Below are 20,369 nucleotides of genomic sequence, written 5' to 3'. Positions count from 1 at the left end.
AATGCAAGTAGGTGCCGAATTCGCAATCGTAAACCTTTTAATGAATACAACGGCAAAATCAAGGAGCACGATCCTTATACTTATTCACAGATTTGTGTGTTTAGAAGTAAAAATCAAAATAACTGCCCACCTGATGACGTATGTGTCATTTACCACTTTCGACTCACCAATGGCTAATCAAAAAACCTTTGCATATTGAGGCATAAGTAATGGTAAAGAAGCTTTGACAAGCAGAGCTTTAGACTCGTCATTGGTTACTGAAAACCGTTGCATAGTGAGGCACAAGTGATGGTAAGACTATTTTAGGATAGCAGTGCTTTTACCCGAACACGGTGAAATACCTATTAGGAACAAAGATGTTAAAAAACGCAACTGTCGCAGTGCCGCAGAGGAGTGAGTCCTAAGCGGATTGGGTCAACGGAATGCACTCCACTCCACGGCGATATTTAACCTGTGTTTCACTGTGTTTAGATTATAAATCCATTTTTGCTCGCTGCTCTGTTCCCCCTTCTTGGGGATGGTTTAATGACCTGAATGACGCACCATATCAAGTCAGTGCATTTGTGTTGTTTCATAGTGAAGTGGAGCACCAGAGGTTTAGTCTCGATTTTATTGCGAATGCATGACTTATGCTCACATATTCTTTGGCGTATTTGCCGTTTGGTTTTTCCAATGTACACCAAATCGCATCGGACATTTGATGGCGTACACCACCCATTGAGTTAAGCAATTAGTAAAGTCTTTTAATTGAATTACCGCATTGCATAGTGTAATGTTCTTCATCGTGGCTGTTTGCGCGCAAACTGAACATTTGTCACAACGGTGGTGGCCTACCACAGGGGGTAATCCCCATAGTGAGGTTTGCAATGTTCCCTCTGTCCTGATGTTCGGGTATGTATGTACTAAGGTGTCTTTAATATTTCGTTGTCTTGAATGCGAACCGGGGGACTGAAGGATTAAAATCCTCCGTTTGGATCATTTTCCAATGTTTACGGACGATCTTTCTCAAATTGCTACTGATGGGGCTGTATGTGCCGACACACGTAATGTTCTCCTCAGCGTGCCGGTAAGATGGTTCTAGGGTGATTGCTCTGTTGGTATGCAATGCTCTTTTGTACGCCCTTTGTACCATGGTTTTAGGGTACCCTCTATCTTTTAGTCTGAATTTAACATTTTTGCCATATTGTTTGTACATTTCCACTTGTGTGCAATTTCTGCGAAACCCCATTTTTGTAAAAAGTATGAGTGGAATGAAAGGTATGACTGGTTTGAGTCGAAGTCAATAATGTGTTTTTAAGATGTTTTTATGAATCATTAAAGAGATTTATGTTTTTGCTAAATTGCATTCAGTTGAAATAATTTTTCGCACAAGGTGTCCAGTCTGCTAAATACGTAAGCAGTTTTCCTGTACCCAAACCTGTGTCTTCACAGGACTTCTAGAGAGGGCTAGTCAATCTATTATGTAATTTTTTTCTACACAGGGTAGCAGCCAGACGGAGAACAAAACAAAATGGGTCAAGATGTTACCAACTTAAAGATTTGTCACTATATAATAGCTATATTACCACTAGACTGTTGGCATGCGGGAATCTTCACAAGTCTGTAATTTACAACCAGTAACTCCAAAAGGAAACAACGGCAGGAGTGGGCGAAGTTAGTAAGGAAGCTAATCCCGAACGGCACGAGGGTCACACTAGTGCCGGGTTGGTGCACAATTGGATAGCGTCCATGAAGTCTAGTGCACAGGTAACACAGAGATCCAGAAACGACAACCAGTTGTGTAGGAGTTCAATTTAGTAGTCAAGTTCACTGTCCTTGCAGTAGAAATAAACAATTCCCAGGAGTATCCCAACTGAAGAGTAATGATGCCCTTGAAAACAGTTCCCTTGATTGTTCAAATAAGAAGCAGGGATAAAGATAAAAAAGAAGAACACTGTCACAAGTACCTTATGTTGGATGAGAAGGCACGTGTTAGTAGAATTGAAACACCCGCCGTGTCATCACGGATGTATGCAGGTATGGAACAGCCACTGTCTTCAACGCGGCTGTGAAATGAAAGGCAGCCTCCGAGTCAGCGTGAACAGAACAGCTGAGGTAATGAAGCAGCCGGGTCAGCGCGGCTGAGTAAAGGAAGCCGCCGGGTCAGCGCGGCTTAAAGGAGACAGCTACTAAGTGGACCCGGCTGTAGCAGCGGAGGAAACACCACGCCGGGAACGCGCAGTGGGAGCTGCAGGAGTAGCCGCTGTGTAAGGCGGACGAATAAATGAAAGGAATCCCCTTTCAGGAGCGGCAGCAGAATACCGCTCGAAATGTGAGCTGGAACATAAAGAGGCATATGTAGCTTATATCTACAAGAGAAACCCTTCAGGGAATAACGAGGTCGTAAAACAACGCAATCAGAAGCAGCGCTCTAAGTTTCAAACGCTGCTAAATAGTATGTATAGTATCACATGATTAGAAATCTAACACGTGATCCTAGCGACGTGAAAACAATAAACACTGCCTTCCTGGCAAATAGTCTGACCGTTTCCATTTCGTGTAGAATGGTTTAGCCGTTCTACGGGCGGAATGAGCACCTTGATAGTGGACATTGCAGGAAGAACATAAATCAGGATTGGCAGGCATGACACGGGATCACCCAGTGGCTGACCAGCTCATAGTTTGGGCTACCGTGCTGCAGACGTCGCCATTCCGCGATGAGGTCCAGAACTTTGGGCATCCACAGTTTATGCTACAGGAGTCTCTGCCGAATTTCATGCTTCCAGTAGCTAGGGGACCCGAGATAGGAGGTGAGTGAGGTCGTGACAGCTGTATCCCCCCTGAGTCACCGTGCATCGTTGGCCGTCGTCCAAAACAGCTTTCCTGCATCTAGTCCTGTGCCGAGAGGGGCCCTGCATCAAGTTATTATGCCATCTCCATCCTGGAGACCTTGCACCAGCATTTGTCGTCGACCGGAAAAGTGCTCGAACCAGCAAACCCATGGGCATCGAGGACCAGAGCAGAGGGTGGAAAAAGCGGCCTTGGACCCTCCTCAGAAGACCTGCCACGTCCTAAGAAGAATTGGAGTATGAGGGTGAGTTGTAATAGAACTTACCTGAACCCCATATCTCCCTTTTAAAAGTATGTTAACTTTTAGAAACTTTTAAAAGAGTTTGGCTTTGCCATTGCTTACTTGTCAAGTATTGCGAAAGTGGGGGGACACTTATTCACTAGAACAACTTGTCCTCTACCCCCTGAAACTCCTCATTGGACCTGAGAAGCCCTCCACTAAGTTTTTCCCGTCTCACAAAGCTGTGGAACTTTGGTGAACTTTTGGGCACAAGGCCTGATACATCTTAGGGATGGACTTCTAAAGTTAGTGTTGTGCTCTCTCGCCACCTGACACAGAGTGTGCAGCTCCTGCTGCATTTTCAAGCATGTGAGGCCTTGCAACCCCTATTTGGCCCATAGCTTTGAGTTTTTTGGCCCTCCAAGTCCACCTCGTGGCCCATCCCGCTCGTCTTCTTTGCTCCTTTCCGTTCATCCCCACTTTGCCCGCCCTCCCTCCATTGTGATTGGTACTAGGACCCAGGAAGCGCTGTAGATCAATGTGAGAAACCTGAGGGTATTCTCCCCAGAAAACCTCAAGAATCCCTCATTCAGGTGGCCAAGAAAGGGCTCACCCTCTCTTATCCCAAACCTGAAGGCAGATGAGTAGGGAAAGATCACCTGGGTAGGGGAGCCCGGGGTTATGTTCGGTGAATGCCCAAAGTGGGACGCAGTATGTTACCAGAGAAGAAGAAGAGGAGGGTGAGATCCCCCGAGACCTTTATGGGCTGTACCACGTCTGCCCCCCCTTCCTCCCTTTGAATATCTTTCTCAAATCCACCGACATGTACCTATCATACACCAGTGTCACAATCCCCAGGAGGCTGCAGCACCCCCACCTAGTATACATGCACCCCCTGATCTGCACAGTGACATGTACTTAGCGTACACCACTGTCACAATCCCCAGGAGGCTGCAGCACCCCCACCTAGTAAACATGCACCCCCTGATCTGCACATTGACATGTACTTACCATACACCACTGTCACAATCCCCAGGAGGCTGCAGCACCCCCACCTAGTATACATGCACCCCTGATCTGCACAGTGACATGTACTTACCATACACCACTGTCACAATCCCAGGAGGCTGCAGCACCCCCACCTAGTATACATGCACCCCCTGATCTGCACAGTGACATGCACTTACCACACACCACTGTCACAATCCCCAGGAGGCTGCAGCACCCCCACCTAGTATACATGCACCCCCTGATCTGCACAATGACATGTACTTACCGTACACCACTGTCACAAACCCCAGGAGGCTGCAGTACCCCCACCTAGTACACATGCACCCCCCGATCTGCAGAGTGACATGTACTTGGCGTACACCACTGTCACAATCCCCAGGAGGCTGCAGTACCCCCACCTAGTATACATGTACCCCCTGATCTGCAGAGTGACATGTACATGGCGTACACCACTGTCACAAACCCCAGGAGGCTGCAGTACCCCCACCTAGTATACATGCACCCCCTGATCTGCAGTGACATGTACTTACCATACACCACTGTCACAATCCCCAGGAGGCTGCAGCACCCCCACCTAGTATACATGCACCCCCTGATCTGCACAGTGACATGTACTTACCGTACACCATTGTCACACTCCCCAGGAGGCTGCAGTACCTCCACCTGGTATACATGCACCCCCTGATCTGCACAATGACATGCACTTACCATACACCACTGTCACCATCCCCAGGAGGCTGCAGTACCTCCACCTGGTATACATGTACCCCCTGATCTGCACAGTGACATGCACTTACCATACACTACTGTCACAATCCCCAGGAGGCTGCAGCACCCCCACCTAGTATACATGCACCCCCTGATCTGCAGTGACATGTACTTACTGTACACCACTGTCACAATCCCCAGGAGGCTGCTGCACCCCCACCTAGTATACATGCACCCCCTGATCTGCACAATGACATGTACTTACCGTACACCACTGTCACAATCCCCAGGAGGCTGCAGCACCCCCACCTAGTATGCATGCACCCCCTGATCTGCAGTGACATGTACTTACCACACACCACTCTCACAATCCCCAGGAGGCTGCAGCACCCCCACCTAGTATACATGCACCCCTGATCTGCACAGTGACATGTACTTACCATACACCACTGTCACAATCCCCAGGAGCCTGCAGTATCCCCACCTAGTATACATGTGCCCCCTGATCTGCACAATGACATGTACTTACTGTACACCACTGTCACAATCCCCAGGAGGCTGCAGCACCCCCACCTAGTATACATGCACCCCCTGATCTGCAGTGACATGCACGTACTGTACACCACTGTCACAATCCCCAGGAGGCTGCAGTACCCCCACCTAGTATACATCCCCCCTGATCTGCACAGTGACATGTACTTACCATACACCACTGTCACAATCCCCAGGAGGCTGCATTACCCCCCACCTAGTATACATGCACCCCCTGATCTGCATTGACATGTACTTACCATACACCACTGTCACAATCTCCAGGAGGGTGCAGCACCCCCACCTAGTATACATGCACCCCCTGATCTGCAGTGACATGCACTTACCATACACCACTGTCACAATCCCCAGGAGGCTGCAGTACCCCCACCTAGTATACATGCACCCCCTGATCTGCAGTGACATGTACTTACCATACACCACTGTCACAATCCCCAGGAGGCTGCAGTACCCCCACCTAGTATACATGCACCCCCTGATCTTCAGTGACATGCACTTACCGTACACCACTGTCACAATCCCCAGGAGGCTGCAGTACCCCCATCTAGTATACATGAACCCCCTGATCTGCACAGTGACATGTACTTACCATACACCACTGTCACAATCCCCAGGAGGCTGCAGCACCCCCACCTAGTATACATGCACCCCTGATCTGCACAGTGACATGTACTTACCATACACCACTGTCACAATCCCCAGGAGCCTGCAGTACCCCCACCTAGTATACATGCACCCCCTGATGACATGTACTTACTGTACACCACTGTCACAATCCCCAGGAGGCTGCAGCACCCCCACCTAGTATACACCCCTGATCTGCACAGTGACATGTACTTACCATACACCACTGTCACAATCCCCAGGAGGCTGCAGCACCCCCACCTAGTATACATGCACCCCCTGATCTGCACAGTGACATGTACTAAGCGTACACCATTGTCACAATCCCCAGGAGGCTGCAGCACCCCCACCTAGTATACATTTACCCCCCGATCTGCACAGTGACATGTACTTACCATACACGACTGTCACAATCCCCAGGAGGGTGCAGTACCCCCCCTAGTATACATGCACCCCCTGATCTGCAGAGACATGTACTTACCATACAGCGCTGTCACAATCCCCAGGAGGCTGCAGTACCCCCCATAGTATACATGTACCCCCTGATCTGCATAATGACATGTACTTACTGTACACCACTGTCACAATCCCCAGGAGGCTGCAGCACCCCCACCTAGTATACATGCACCCCCTGATCTGCACAGTGACATGTACTTACCATACACCACTGTCACAATCCTCAGGAGGCTGCAGCACCCCCATCTAGTATACATGAACCCCCTGATCTGCACAGTGACATGTACTTACCATACACCACTGTCACAATCCCCTGGAGGCTGCAGCACCCCCACCTAGTATACACCCCTGATCTGCACAGTGACATGTACTTACCATACACCACTGTCACAATCCCCAGGAGGCTGCAGCACCCCCACCTAGTATACATGCACCCCCTGATCTGCACAGTGACATGTACTAAGCGTACACCACTGTCACAATCCCCAGGAGGCTGCAGCACCCCCACCTAGTATACATTTACCCCCCGATCTGCACAGTGACATGTACTTACCATACACGACTGTCACAATCCCCAGGAGGGTGCAGTACCCCCCCTAGTATACATGCACCCCCTGATCTGCAGAGACATGTACTTACCATACAGCGCTGTCACAATCCCCAGGAGGCTGCAGTACCCCCCATAGTATACATGTACCCCCTGATCTGCATAATGACATGTACTTACTGTACACCACTGTCACAATCCCCAGGAGGCTGCAGCACCCCCACCTAGTATACATGCACCCCCTGATCTGCACAGCGACATGTACTTACCATACACCACTGTCACAATCCCCAGGAGGCTGCAGCACCCCCACCTAGTATACATGTACCCCCTGATCTGCACAGTGACATGTACTAAGCGTACACCACTGTCACAATCCCCAGGAGGCTGCAGGACCCCCACCTGGTATACATGCACCCCCTGATCTGCAGTGACATGCACTTACCATACACCACTGTCACAATCCCCAGGAGGCTGCAGCACCCCCATCTAGTATACACGCACCCCCTGATCTGCACAGTGACATGTACCTACCATACACCACTGTCACAATCCCCAGGAGGCTGCAGTACCCCCACCTAGTATACATGCACCCCTGATCTTCACAGTGACATGTACTTACCGTACACCACTGTCACCATCCCCAGGAGGCTGCATTACCCCCCACCTAGTATACATGCACCCCTGATCAGCTCAGTGACATGTACTTACCATACACCACTGTCACAATCCCCAGGAGGCTGCAGCACCCCCACCTAGTATACATGCACCCCCTGATCTGCAGTGACATGCACTTACCATACACCACTGTCAAGATCCCCAGGAGGCTGCAGCACCCCCACCTAGTATACATACACCCCCTAATCTGCACAGTGACATGTACTTACCGTACACCACTGTCACAATCCCCAGGAGGGTGCAGCACCCCCACCTAGTATACATCCCCCCTGGTCTGCACAGTGACATGTACTTACCGTACACCACTGTCACACTCCCCAGGAGGCTGCAGTATCCCCACCTAGTATACATGCACCCCCTGATCTGCACAATGGCATGTACTTACCATACACCACTGTCACAATCTCAGGCAGGCTGCAGCACCCCCACCTAGTATGCATGCACCCCCTGATCTGCACAATGACATGTACTTACCATACACCACTGCCAATCCCCAGGAGGCTGCAGCACCCCCACCTAGTATACATGCACCCCCTGATCTGCACAGTGACATGTACTTGCCATACACCACTGTCACACTCCCCAGGAGGCTGCAGCACCCCCACCTAGTATACACGCACCCCCTGATCTGCACAGTGACATGCACTTACCATACACCACTGTCACAATCCCCAGAAGCTTGCAGGACCCCCACCTAGTATACATGCACCCCTGATCTTCACAGTGACATGTACTTACCGTACACCACTGTCACACTTCCCAGGAGGCTGCAGCACCCCCACCTAGTATACATGCACCCCCTGATCTGCAGTGACATGTACATACCATACACCACTGTCACAATCCCCAGAAGCTTGCAGGACCCCCACCTAGTATACATGTACCCCCTGATCTGCACAGTGACATGTACTTACCGTACACCACTGTCACACTTCCCAGGAGGCTGCAGCACCCCCACCTAGTATACATGCACCCCCTGATCTGCACAGTGACATGTACTTATCATACACCACTGTCACAATCCCCAGGAGGCTGCAGCACCCCCATCTAGTATACGCACCCCGTGATCTGCACATTGACATGTACTTACCATACATCACTGTCACACTCCCTAGGAGGCTGCAGCACCCCCACCTAGTATACATGCACCCCCTGATCTGCACAGTGACATGTACTTATCATACACCACTGTCACAATCCCCAGGAGGCTGCAGCACCCCCACCTAGTATACATGCACCCCTGATCTGCACAGCGACATGTACTTACCATACACCACTGTCACAATCTCAGGCAGGCTGCTGTGCTCCACTTGACAATCGTACATGTTCTTTTCATCTCCCTCCTGAACTTCCACCGTCGCCTTGATCTGATAGGTTCCGTCAGGATTGGGAAGGAGCTGACTCCACTCCAAGGGCATCTCCACGCCACTCCTGATCCATTTCACCTCGATTTCTCGGGGGTAGAATCCATATACATAGCAGGTTAGGAGGGTGCGGTCGCCAGACTTCCTTCTGGAAACCATTGTTCCAGGGGGGACTTGAGGAAGAAAGAAAAATCCCAATTACACCCCATTTGCACCACATTTGAAATTGTGCGAAGGAGGAGGCGCAGCACTTTCTGAAAATGAGCAGCGCTGGTCTGTCGCTGAGATTCTCATTGCAGGGGGCGATTCCCTCCTGGGGTTGGCACTGCAGGTCCATCACCTAACTGGCACCAGTACTCGGGCAAGAGTTCAGTCTCTGTGCAACTCCTCCTTTTGTTCCTGACCATGAGCACGGCTGTTCTCCTGACCAACCTGCACCCCACTGCTGCCAACAGTCCTCACAGTCATGTGATGAAGAACGAGGTTACACAGAACTCTGCGCCTACCAGGACCCGGGAAAAGTGCTGCCCACATGTCCTTGGCTGGTCGTCATCAATTTTGCCAGCTCAGCCAACCCCGCCTTGGGACATCCTACAAGGACCCTCCCCCAGGCCTCCTAGAACAGGCACTACTTGATTTCCAATTCAGGGCCATGTTCCCTCGGGGAAAGAAGAGGACGGACCCTGAAAGTTTGAATAAGACTCTCCCCGCTCATTGGGCCCCAGTAAATAAGTCAATGTCCCTCAATTCCAGTCTTCCCCATGATCGTCAAACTCACGGTCGCTTCTCACCAGGAAAGGTGCTCAACCGGGAAATAGCAGACCAGGTGAAAAAGGGGTGATCCGAATGGGGGCATGTAAAGCAGTCCAGCGGTCTGGAATCATGGATCTGGTGTATAACACGGGGTCTAAGGTAAGGGCGATCCACACTGGGGCATCTAAAGCACTGCAGGGGTCTGGTTATCATCAAACATGTGTATAACACGGGGTCTAAGGTAAGGGCGATCCACACTGGGGAATCTAAAGCACTGCAGGTGTCTGGCCATCACACATGTGTATAACACAGGGTCTAAGGTAAGGGTGATCCGCACGAGGGAATCTAAAGCACTGCAGGGGTCTGGCCATCAAACATGTGTATAACACAGGGTCTAAGGTAAGGGCGATCTACACTGGGGCATCTAAAGCACTGCAGGGGTCTGGCCATCACACATGTGTATAACACAGGGTCTAAGGTAAGGGCGATCCACACTGGGGATCTAAAGCACTGCAGGGGTCTGGCCATCACACATGTGTATAACACAGGGTCTAAGGTAAGGGCGATCCACACTGGGGCATCTAAAGCACTGCAGGGCTCTGGCCATCACACATGTGTATAACATGGGGTCTAAGGTAAGGGCGATCCACACTGGGGAATCTAAAGCACTGCAGGTGTCTAGTGATCATCAAACATGTGTATAACACAGGGTCTAAGGTAAGGGCGATCCACACTGGGGCATCTAAAGCACTGCAGGGGTCTGGCCATCACACATGTGTATAACATGGGGTCTAAGGTAAGGGCGATCCACACTGGGGAATCTAAAGCACTGCAGGGGTCTGGCCATCAAACATGTGTATAACACAGGGTCTAAGGTAAGGGTGATCCGCACGAGGGAATCTAAAGCACTGCAGGGGTCTGGCCATCAAACATGTGTATGACACAGGGTCTAAGGTAAGGGTGATCCACACTGGGGCATCTAAAGTACTGCAGGGGTCTGGTGATCATCAAACATGTGTATAACACAGGGTCTAAGGTAAGGGCAATCCACACTGGGGCATCTAAAGCACTGCAGGGGTCTGGCAATCAAACATGTGTATAACACAGGGTCTAAGGTAAGGGCGATCCACACTGGGGCATCTAAAGCACTGAAGGGGTCTGGCCATCATCAAACATGTGTATAACACAGGGTCTAAGGTAAGGGCGATCCACACTGGGGCATCTAAAGCACTGCAGGGGTCTGGCCATCAAACATGTGTATAACACAGGGTCTAAGGTAAGGGCGATCCACACTGGGGAATCTAAAGCACTGCAGGGTCTGGCAATCAAACATGTGTATAACACAGGGTCTAAGGTAAGGGCGATCCACACTGGGGCATCTAAAGCACTGCAGGGGTCTGGCCATCACACATGTGTATAACACAGGGTCTAAGGTAAGGGCGATCTACACTGGGGCATCTAATGCACTGCAGATGCACTGCAGGGGTCTGGCAATCAAACATGTGTATAACACAGGGTCTAAGGTAAGGGCGATCCACACTGGGGAATCTAAAGCACTGCAGGGGTCTGGTGATCACACATGTGTATAACACAGGGTCTAAGGTAAGGGCGATCCACACTGGGGCATCTAAAACACTGCAGGGGTCTGGCCATCACACATGTGTATAACACAGGGTCTAAGGTAAGGGCGATCTACACTGGGGAATCTAAAGCACTGCAGGGGTCTGGCCATCAAACATGTGTATGACACAGGGTCTAAGGTAAGGGCGATCTACACTGGGGCATCTAATGCACTGCAGGGGTCTGGCAATAAAACATGTGTATAACACAGGGTCTAAGGTAAGGGCGATCCACACTGGGGCATCTAAAGCACTGCAGGGGTCTGGCCATCACACATGTGTATAACACAGGGTCTAAGGTAAGGGCGATCTACACTGGGGCATCTAATGCACTGCAGGGGTCTGGCAATCAAACATGTGTATAACACAGGTTCTAAGGTAAGGGCGATCCACACTGGGGCATCTAAAGCACTGCAGGGGTCTGGCCATCAAACATGTGTATGACACAGGGTCTAAGGTAAGGGCGATCCACACTGGGGAATCTAAAGCACTGCAGGGGTCTGGCCATCACACATGTGTATAACACAGGGTCTAAGGTAAGGGCGATCTACACTGGGGCATCTAATGCACTGCAGTGGTCTGGCAATCAAACGTGTATAACACAGGGTCTAAGGTAAGGGCGATCCACACTGGGGAATCTAAAGCACTGCAGGGGTCTGGTGATCACACATGTGTATAACACAGGGCCTAAGGTAAGGGCGATCCACACTGGATCATCTAAAGCACTGCAGGGGTCTGGTGGTCATCAAACATGTGTATAACACAGGGTCTAAGGTAAGGGCGATCCACACTGGGGCATCTAAAGCACTGCAGGGGTCTGGCCATCACACATGTGTATAACACAGGGTCTAAGGTAAGGGCGATCTACACTGGGCCATCTAATGCACTGCAGGGGTCTGGCAATCAAACATGTGTACACACAGGGTCTAAGGTAAGGGCGATCCACACTGGGGAATCTACAGCACTGCAGGGGTCTGGTGATCACACATGTGTATAACACAGGGTCTAAGGTAAGGGCGATCCACACTGGGGCATCTAAAGCCCTGCAGGGGTCTGGCCATCGAACATGTGTATAACACAGGGTCTAAGGTAAGGGCGATCTACACTGGGGCATCTAATGCACTGCAGGGGTCTGGCAATCAAACATGTGTATAACACAGGGTCTAAGGTAAGGGCGATCTACACTGGGGCATCTAATGCACTGCAGGGGTCTGGCAATCAAACATGTGTATAACACGGGGTCTAAGGTAAGGGCGATCCACACTGGGGCATCTAAAGCACTGCAGGGGTCTGGCAATCACACATGTGTATAACACAGGATCTAAGGTAAGGGCGATCCACACTGGGGCATCTAAAGCACTGCAGGGGTCTGGTTATCATCAAACATGTGTATAACACGGGGTCTAAGGTAAGGGCGATCCACACTGGGGAATCTAAAGCACTGCAGGGGTCTGGCCATCAAACATGTGTATAACACAGGGTCTAAGGTAAGGGCGATCCACACTGGGGCATCTAAAGCACTGCAGGGGTCTGGCCATCACACATGTGTATAACACAGGGTCTAAGGTAAGGGCGATCCACACTGGGGCATCTAAAGCACTGCAGGCGTCTGGCCATCAAACATGTGTATAACACGGGGTCTAAGGTCAGGGCGATCTACACTGGGGTATCTAATGCACTGCAGGGGTCTGGCCATCACACATGTGTATAACACAGGGTCTAAGGTCAGGGCGATCTACACTGGGGTATCTAATGCACTGCAGGGGTCTGGCCATCACACATGTGTATAACACAGGGTCTAAGGTAAGGGCGATCCACACTGGGGAATCTAAAGCACTGCAGGGGTCTGGTGATCACACATGTGTATAAAACAGGGCCTAAGGAAAGGGCAATCCACACTGGGGAATCTAAAACACTACAGGGGTCTCGTATCCTTAAACCTGTGTACCCGATGCAAGTGGTTTAGTAAAAATAAATGTCACATGTCTTTGGACATTCTTAATCCTAGCGCAGGCCTTTCCCCACTGTCTGTTAACTCTACACCCAAGACCCTACTCCACTTAGTCCAGATGTGAATCATCACTGGGGACAAACTAGCTGAAATCACCTTGGGGTATAGCAGCGATATGGCTGTCAGGCCTGTTCCCAAGCCTTGCACCGTTTAAAAAACTAAGTTGGATTCTGGTGTTTCAGAAAGCGAAAGCCACTACTTGCAATGCTGCATGTTGAATACATGGCCCCTTCTTGATCCAAACTCCAGTCACAAAGGAAAGCTAACCTTGCTCCCTTATAACAGCACTCCGCCCTGCTCCCCTGAGCCATATCTACCATTGGAGCCTCTGGCAGTGTTTTAGTCCCCGTATGGGAGCGCTTTGCTCTGAAAAGGATGCCTCGCACTTAACCTTCTGTAATCTAAGCCTGGCTCCTTTTACCATTTCAATAGCTGAAGGTAACCCTCCCCCCAGGGTGCACTAATAACAAAATACTGTTAAGAATCCAGGGAATTCGTCCCTCTACCCAATGGGGAGCCACTCCTTTGGGATCTAGGGAGGTGAGGCTGCTAAGCTTAACAATCCCCAGGAGAAGGGGCAAGCAGGATCTCACTGGGGGACCCCCGCCCCCCCTGGCAGGACAGGCAGTCCCAAGATAGGTGTATTTGTTACTCCCCCTTACCCCAAAAAGATACATCTTATTGGTGAAATGGGAACTAAACGTTGTACTGACTCAACTTCATACACAAGTGGTTGACTTGTCTTCTGACCCTTTCAGACACAGCTTAAGCCTGAGAGCAAAGGCACGGCCTGCATTGGTGAAGGGAGAGCGAATCACCTGCGGAGAGGCAGAGAGCCCTCCCCTGGGAGGTGTGTTCAGAGGGGGCAGACCTACGCTGGGCGTGCCAAATGAATGCATGGACCAATCAACGGAGCGCAGACGCCGGCCGATGAAGAACCCAGTAAACCCCAGGGGGGTCTCACAAGGAGAAATCAGCAGTGGATCTAGGGACAAGAGCTGCAGAGGCGCGAAGGCGTCGAGAGAGAGAAGCACCAGCGCCAACCACGATGAAGACTAGAGAAAACTAGAAAAAAAGACCCCAAGCCGGGGTGCTAGAAAACGTACCCTAGTGCGGGGTGAGAACAAGTCTAGCTCAAGGAGGGGCAAGAGAAGCTATAGCCCAGCATGCTATGAGAAACCGTACCCCAAGCTGGGGTGTGAGAAAACATACCACAGAGCGGGGTGAGAGCGAGAATACTCCCAACTTAGAGGAGGAGACGCTGTAACCCAAGACTGGCTACCAGAAACCATACCCCAGATCAGGGTGTACAAAACCAAAACCCTGAGAGGGGTGAGAACAAACAAACCCCAAGCCAGGGCACAAGAAACCAGAGTCTAAGCTGGGGCGAGAAACCCAAAGATCCAGTTAAGGATAAAACACATTGGAGAGCTTCAAATTACATTCTTCGGTGGGGAACCCAGGGAAAATAGCTGGTATGGACTAAAATCAGGAAGCAAACCAGGTTGGTTCACAAACCAAAGGCTGAGACAAGCTACCTGATAAACATTAGGGAGGAAGAGACCAGGGGCGAAGGAGACATAAAATCTGGGAGCGACAGGGGACACCTTGGGGACTTTGCTACAGACAGAGTAAAATGAACTGTCAATTTATTTGTAGTGAGTGATGATCACACAAAAAACACATTTCTTTTGCGCGCTCTGTACGCATGTTAAATTCTGTTGCTATTGTTTGTATGTCAGCCAGATCCATTATATCTTTGTGTATCTTGCACACACAAGCATGATTGAGTCTAATGTGTAATGTGAATATTGGCGAGATGGCTTAAGACAGACACCCAGCTCATCTGTGCAAAAGAGAGACAAATGAGAGTTTTAACATGATAATACCCACAGCAGAAACACAGGTGTTTCGAGTTCCAAAGGTTAATCACGTTTCCAACAGTGGTGTGTTTTTAATCAGAGCACATGTGAATTGCACATGGGATAAAGTATATTGCAGTCACCGACCAAGGTGAGCCATGACCACATACAGGAGCGAAGCTGAAGCTCAAATCAAGGTCAAGAAACATACACTATACTATACTTGTGTGTCGTAGCAGAGTAATGACTGGTTAAAATGCATGGTCCCCCCACTATCTGCTTTAATATTTGCAAGCAAATTCGAATGGTGGCAGAGAATCTGGCAGAGAGAGCAAGAGCACATTAGGGGGGGGGTTTGGTGGGGGGCAGATCTGTCCTGCCTTGTTTAGTGCAGTCTGCATGAACACCCAAAACTGTGAGAGGTAATATAGGAAGACAAAAAAGGGAGAGCCTCAACAGGAATGTAGGGTAATCCACAGAGAGTAAATGTTACACAGCATGATAACCTACCTATGTAGCCCCCATAGACGACTTCCCTACATCAAGGCACTCAGGGGGAAACTGTGCTTGTGAAAGAGGCTACAATGAGAGCACCCGAAGCGGCTTCATGTCGTTACAGGAAATAGGTGCGTGTAATTAATGAACTATTGCTTTCAAGCAAACACATTCTTTCAGCAGAGGTGACAAACCCAGCACATGCTGAACCCCAAAAGCAGAGGAATGCCAGCGTTCTAAGGATTGGCTCAGTCTGGGCTGGTTGTGGGTAGATTTCTGAGGACACTCCTAGAATCTTCCATTCAGGCAAGGAATGGTTTAGTGCTACTGTCCGGGATTTTTCCACGGAGCAATTCTTAACTACTGTCGAGAAAGTGTGGCATAGCCTGGGAAAGCTTACATGCTATGGTAAAACATTGTCCTGTGTAGCGCGGTAAGCTTCGGATTAAGGGTGGCAGTGCTGCCAGGTTGCAGAACACACGTGCCTCTGCTCACTTTCCCCATCTAAGATACTTAAAAAGAGTTTCTAGTCCTAAAATGTATTCTTTTCAACATCCCTCCAGCTAGAAGTTCCCTTCCACCAATGTGCCTTGATTACAAAGGTAGGCAACTTCCAATTCTCTCCCAATGTCCAACATTGGCGATTCCCATTTTGACCATTAATGGTTAGGACAAGAGGCATGGCCGGTTCTGAGCCTTTGAAGCCTGGACATTTTCTAGGCCCCCTTTATGCAGGCACATCAGTTAGGGGCTGACGGCAGCCTCTTGACAGGCGGTGGACATGCACACCAAAGAATGTAAGGGGTGCAAACCAGTGGGCTGCTGTGAGATTACCGGCTGGCCTCTTTGCCGTGGCAGTTTCACAGGTGTTGAAAAGACACACACAGCACCTCTTAAGCCAGTGGCCAGTGCTAAGCCTTTCAGTAATCATCTGAATACCCCCCCTCCCCTACTACCCGCACCGTGCTGCAGTTTCCCTATTGCATTTCAGGGTAGCTGCAGGGTGACCGGGTAACCGTGACCCGTCCCTGATGTGGCATGGGGCCAGAGTGGGTTACGGTACGAGTAGGACTGTTCTCCTTTCAGGCAGCTGACCCGTCACCCCACCCATATGCAGAGGGGCATGAGAACAAGAGGCAGGATAGAAGAAAACTGGGACAGAGACGGCCGGGAGACACATAGGCAAATGTGGAAGAAATAAAAAGCAGTGTCTATTTTTAAAGGTGGATCCAAATTAAACACTTGTCCACCTATCCAATGAACAACCACTGACCTCTGCCCACACCCGAATCCCTGCTACAGGCATACCCCTGCCCACACCAGAACCGCTGCTGCAGGGATACCTCTAGCCACACCAGAATCCCCGCTGCAGAGCTACCTCTGCCCACAGCAGACAGCCCAGCAAGCAGCAAGTGAGACTGCAACCACTTGAGTTTTGCTGGTCACTGCTGCAAAAGCAAATAGGATGTGACCGTCCCCACCCAGCCTGAGACTCAGCACGCAGCACTGCTGCCTCAGTCAGCCTGCTCGCTCATGCTCCGTGCTCGCTTCGACGGCAGTAGTCAGCAGCACTGTGACTGGACTCCAGAGGCTGCACAGCAGGGTACTGCGCAGGGGCACGTGCAGTTTGTTTCTCGCCCGAGCAGTGCCTGGAGTCATATGCTCAGGCGCGTGGCTAGGGCCGTGGCACGCCACAACGAGCAGAACTTTCGTCTTTGCATACAAGTGAAGTTGCAAACAACTGTCCGGCCAGGGCTGCCACAAGGTGTGGTGAGGCCCGGAGCAAAAAATTGGGTGAGGCCCCCTTACCATTTTTTGCTCTGGGCCAGCGGCGGCACCGCCGCAAACAGGAGACGCGAGAAATCTCCCCTGAGGTTATGTGCAGGAACCCAAATATGGGTAATTATTACAATTGCAAATCAACTACATCAAAGTTAGATTTCTGTACTGCAGAAAGGTTTATGACAGACACATTTTTTTTATCATTTGCATAAATATATGATGCTATGACGGCGTGTGGTGAGTCATACCAGCATTAAGGAGCATCCTGCCCCTGTGTGCACATTAAAACACACATCATAAACAGTGACAGATAGATGATGTAAAGTGGGAGCTGGTGAATTTCTGACCTGAAGAGGCTTAAATGTTTGCATCAATTATGCGGGATCGCCAAAACACAGTGAGGTAGACCAAACAAAGGGAGTTTGATGGGTGTCTCACTCCCAAGAAAATGTTTGAAACATTGGGTTAAAATGATGCATTTTACGGCACTTAATTTACAAAATTGGGTAGAAATCCATACAGTTTGCAATTAGTTTTGTACGGAAGCACATGAAAAAACCCAATAGTTGCAAGTCACCAACCATGCACAGGACCATTTTCCAATACATGTCATGCAATTTTTGCACAAAACATATGCTAATATAAAAATATATTCGTGCTGGTTGTTCCCATGTATGTCCATTCAGACTGCACCAATATATGCCATTATTACCATGTAAGGACTCCCAGCCAGTAATAGAAAGTATGTCCAGGCTGACTATGCACCATAAATGTTATTGCTGACTAGACCGGCCCATATTCAATGTGGTTCAGTTTAGGCAAGTAGTATATTTGCTTTACCCTTGATATATGGTCTTGTAAATCAAGGGCAAAGCAAAACAAGCATTGGCAATGCTAACAGTTAGGGCATTTGTGTTGGCATGGGAAAGGCACTGCTGTATTGGTATTAACTGGCCGTTGATGGTAGCAGTTGCGAAATGGTTTGAGTACCTGAGCATCTAATAGAAGTGCCTGGCAAATGCCTAATACTTATGCACAAGCCAAAACTGTTGGCTTTGCCATTGCTTATTTTTAACAGGACTTCAGTGAAAGACACATGGTGCTTTCAAATCAAGTGGCTGAAGGCAGACCTGGTCAAGACATTTTTATTACAGCAGTAGCATGTTTACAACTTCAATTAGTCATTCTCTCAGAAGACTCATTTGAGAAACCGCTCGCAGAGACTTTGAGGGCAAAGTTTGATGGTAAGGCTTGAGTGAAGTTAGCTGAAAGAGTTCCAGTGAGAAGGTGTTTTGGGTGGGGGGAGGCAGAAACTGGGTGGGAATTGCCATAGGGGTTAGCATGGCCATGGGAAGTGTTATGCACTGCGGAGCCCAGTGTGGGGGCAAGATGGCTCCCCCACCACTGGACACATTAGGGCATTTCTCAAAGGGTCTGTGGCTCTGAGAGGTCGGCAGGGTTGGGATAGACTCTGCCAGTCTCAAATCAGGCTCTGATTACCCACTCACAGACTCTGCAACAGCCCTATTAGTCTTTCAGAGGTATTGGGTTGTCAATATATTTATTCTTAGGCCAGTGCCTGTTTGATTGTTCTCGGAGTGAATCACAGGGTGAGATGCCTGGGAGGTTTGAAGTAGGCAAATTTTACATTTTCAGATTTGCTGCAAAGATGGAAGACTACAGCTAATTGCGATATCGGTGTTCTTAATGCAATATGTGTATTCTTCCCTCTGTTTCTTCCCGCTGTTTCAGAGTGGTAGGGGGCACCCCTGATTAGTTTTGGTTATTAGGGGGTGCCCAAGCGCCACCTATGAGCCAAAACTACACCAGTTTGTGTGCTTGACGACAGCTACTCGAACCGAAGAATTGCCATTTGCCAACTTCTTTGACTATCCCGTGCAGTGCAGGAGTCCCCCGACGTCCTCCCGCTTGTCCCCACGACTGAGGCTCAGGAAGAGCGAGATCTGCAGAACTGCCAGGAACAGACGTCTTCAGCTGCACCTTTTTCTTCAAACGAAGGTCCTGTTAAAATCCGACAGAGTACTTACCTCTCGCGGTGAAAGTGCTTGAAACTTTCCCAACTTACAGCCCTAATCAGCTTGTGACCCAACATATGATTCTTTCTTTAACAAACTACTTCTGAGAACTTTGGCAAAGACTTTACCGTTTACTACCAGAACTGCTTTTACCTATCCAAGACTCTAGCCCATTGTCTTTGGCCTAGGCCTATTGAATTGAATGGACTCTTCTGGTGAACTGAAACTATTTGCACCGTCTAAAAGTATTTGTGGTCTATTTTATTTGCCTTTTTGCTCCTACTTTAAAGTACTTAATGCCATTTTGCTCCTACATCAAGGGAGCCTAAACTGTCTCAGAAACTTACTGATTAGTACTGAAGTAAATTTGTGCATAATATTTGATTGCCTCCTTCTAGTGAATGTTTTCTAACTGATTGTGAAATAAATTAATAAGTATTTTACCAAGATACCTTGAGTGCAAGTGTCTACTTGAACCACTGTGATTGTAAGACCTCTGTGTAACCTCTTGTACTGCTCACATTCCCTCTTGAGATAAGCCTGGGTGCTCAGCTCCGCTACCAAAAACTGTGTAGTACAGACTTATACCAAAGGTTGGTTTTGCTTACACCTGTAGTCCTAGTTGTGTGTAGTGGTCCCAGAGGGTACTGCACACAATCCTGCCTGACAACATGTCACATGTTTTTTCTGGCCTGCTGCACGACATCTCTCCTCCACTCTTCCCATCACCCCCAGAATGCAGGTGGGAGGATTTCGATGATGGAATGTTGTATTACTACGTGGCATTTAGCGCGAGCTTAGAATCGGGCATGGTGTGGAAAG

At 49.5% G+C, this 20,369-nt stretch overlaps 1 protein-coding gene across 1 annotated transcript in view; it reads right to left on the bottom strand.

Moving 5' to 3' along the window:
• Positions 1-20,369, bottom strand: part of LOC138520589 (H-2 class I histocompatibility antigen, alpha chain-like) — a 52,422-nt gene that overhangs the window by 23,541 nt on the left and 8,512 nt on the right. The window contains exon 4 of the mRNA XM_069632919.1: positions 8,893-9,162. Within this exon, the coding sequence (XP_069489020.1) occupies positions 8,893-9,162 (270 nt within the window). The remainder of the gene's footprint in view (positions 1-8,892; positions 9,163-20,369) is intronic.

The sequence above is a fragment of the Ambystoma mexicanum genome, chromosome 13, assembly GCF_040938575.1.
Source record: "Ambystoma mexicanum isolate Mex_15411 chromosome 13, UKY_AmexF1_1, whole genome shotgun sequence".
Lineage (NCBI taxonomy): Eukaryota > Metazoa > Chordata > Amphibia > Caudata > Ambystomatidae > Ambystoma > Ambystoma mexicanum.
This window is presented reverse-complemented; position numbering and strand designations above follow the sequence as displayed.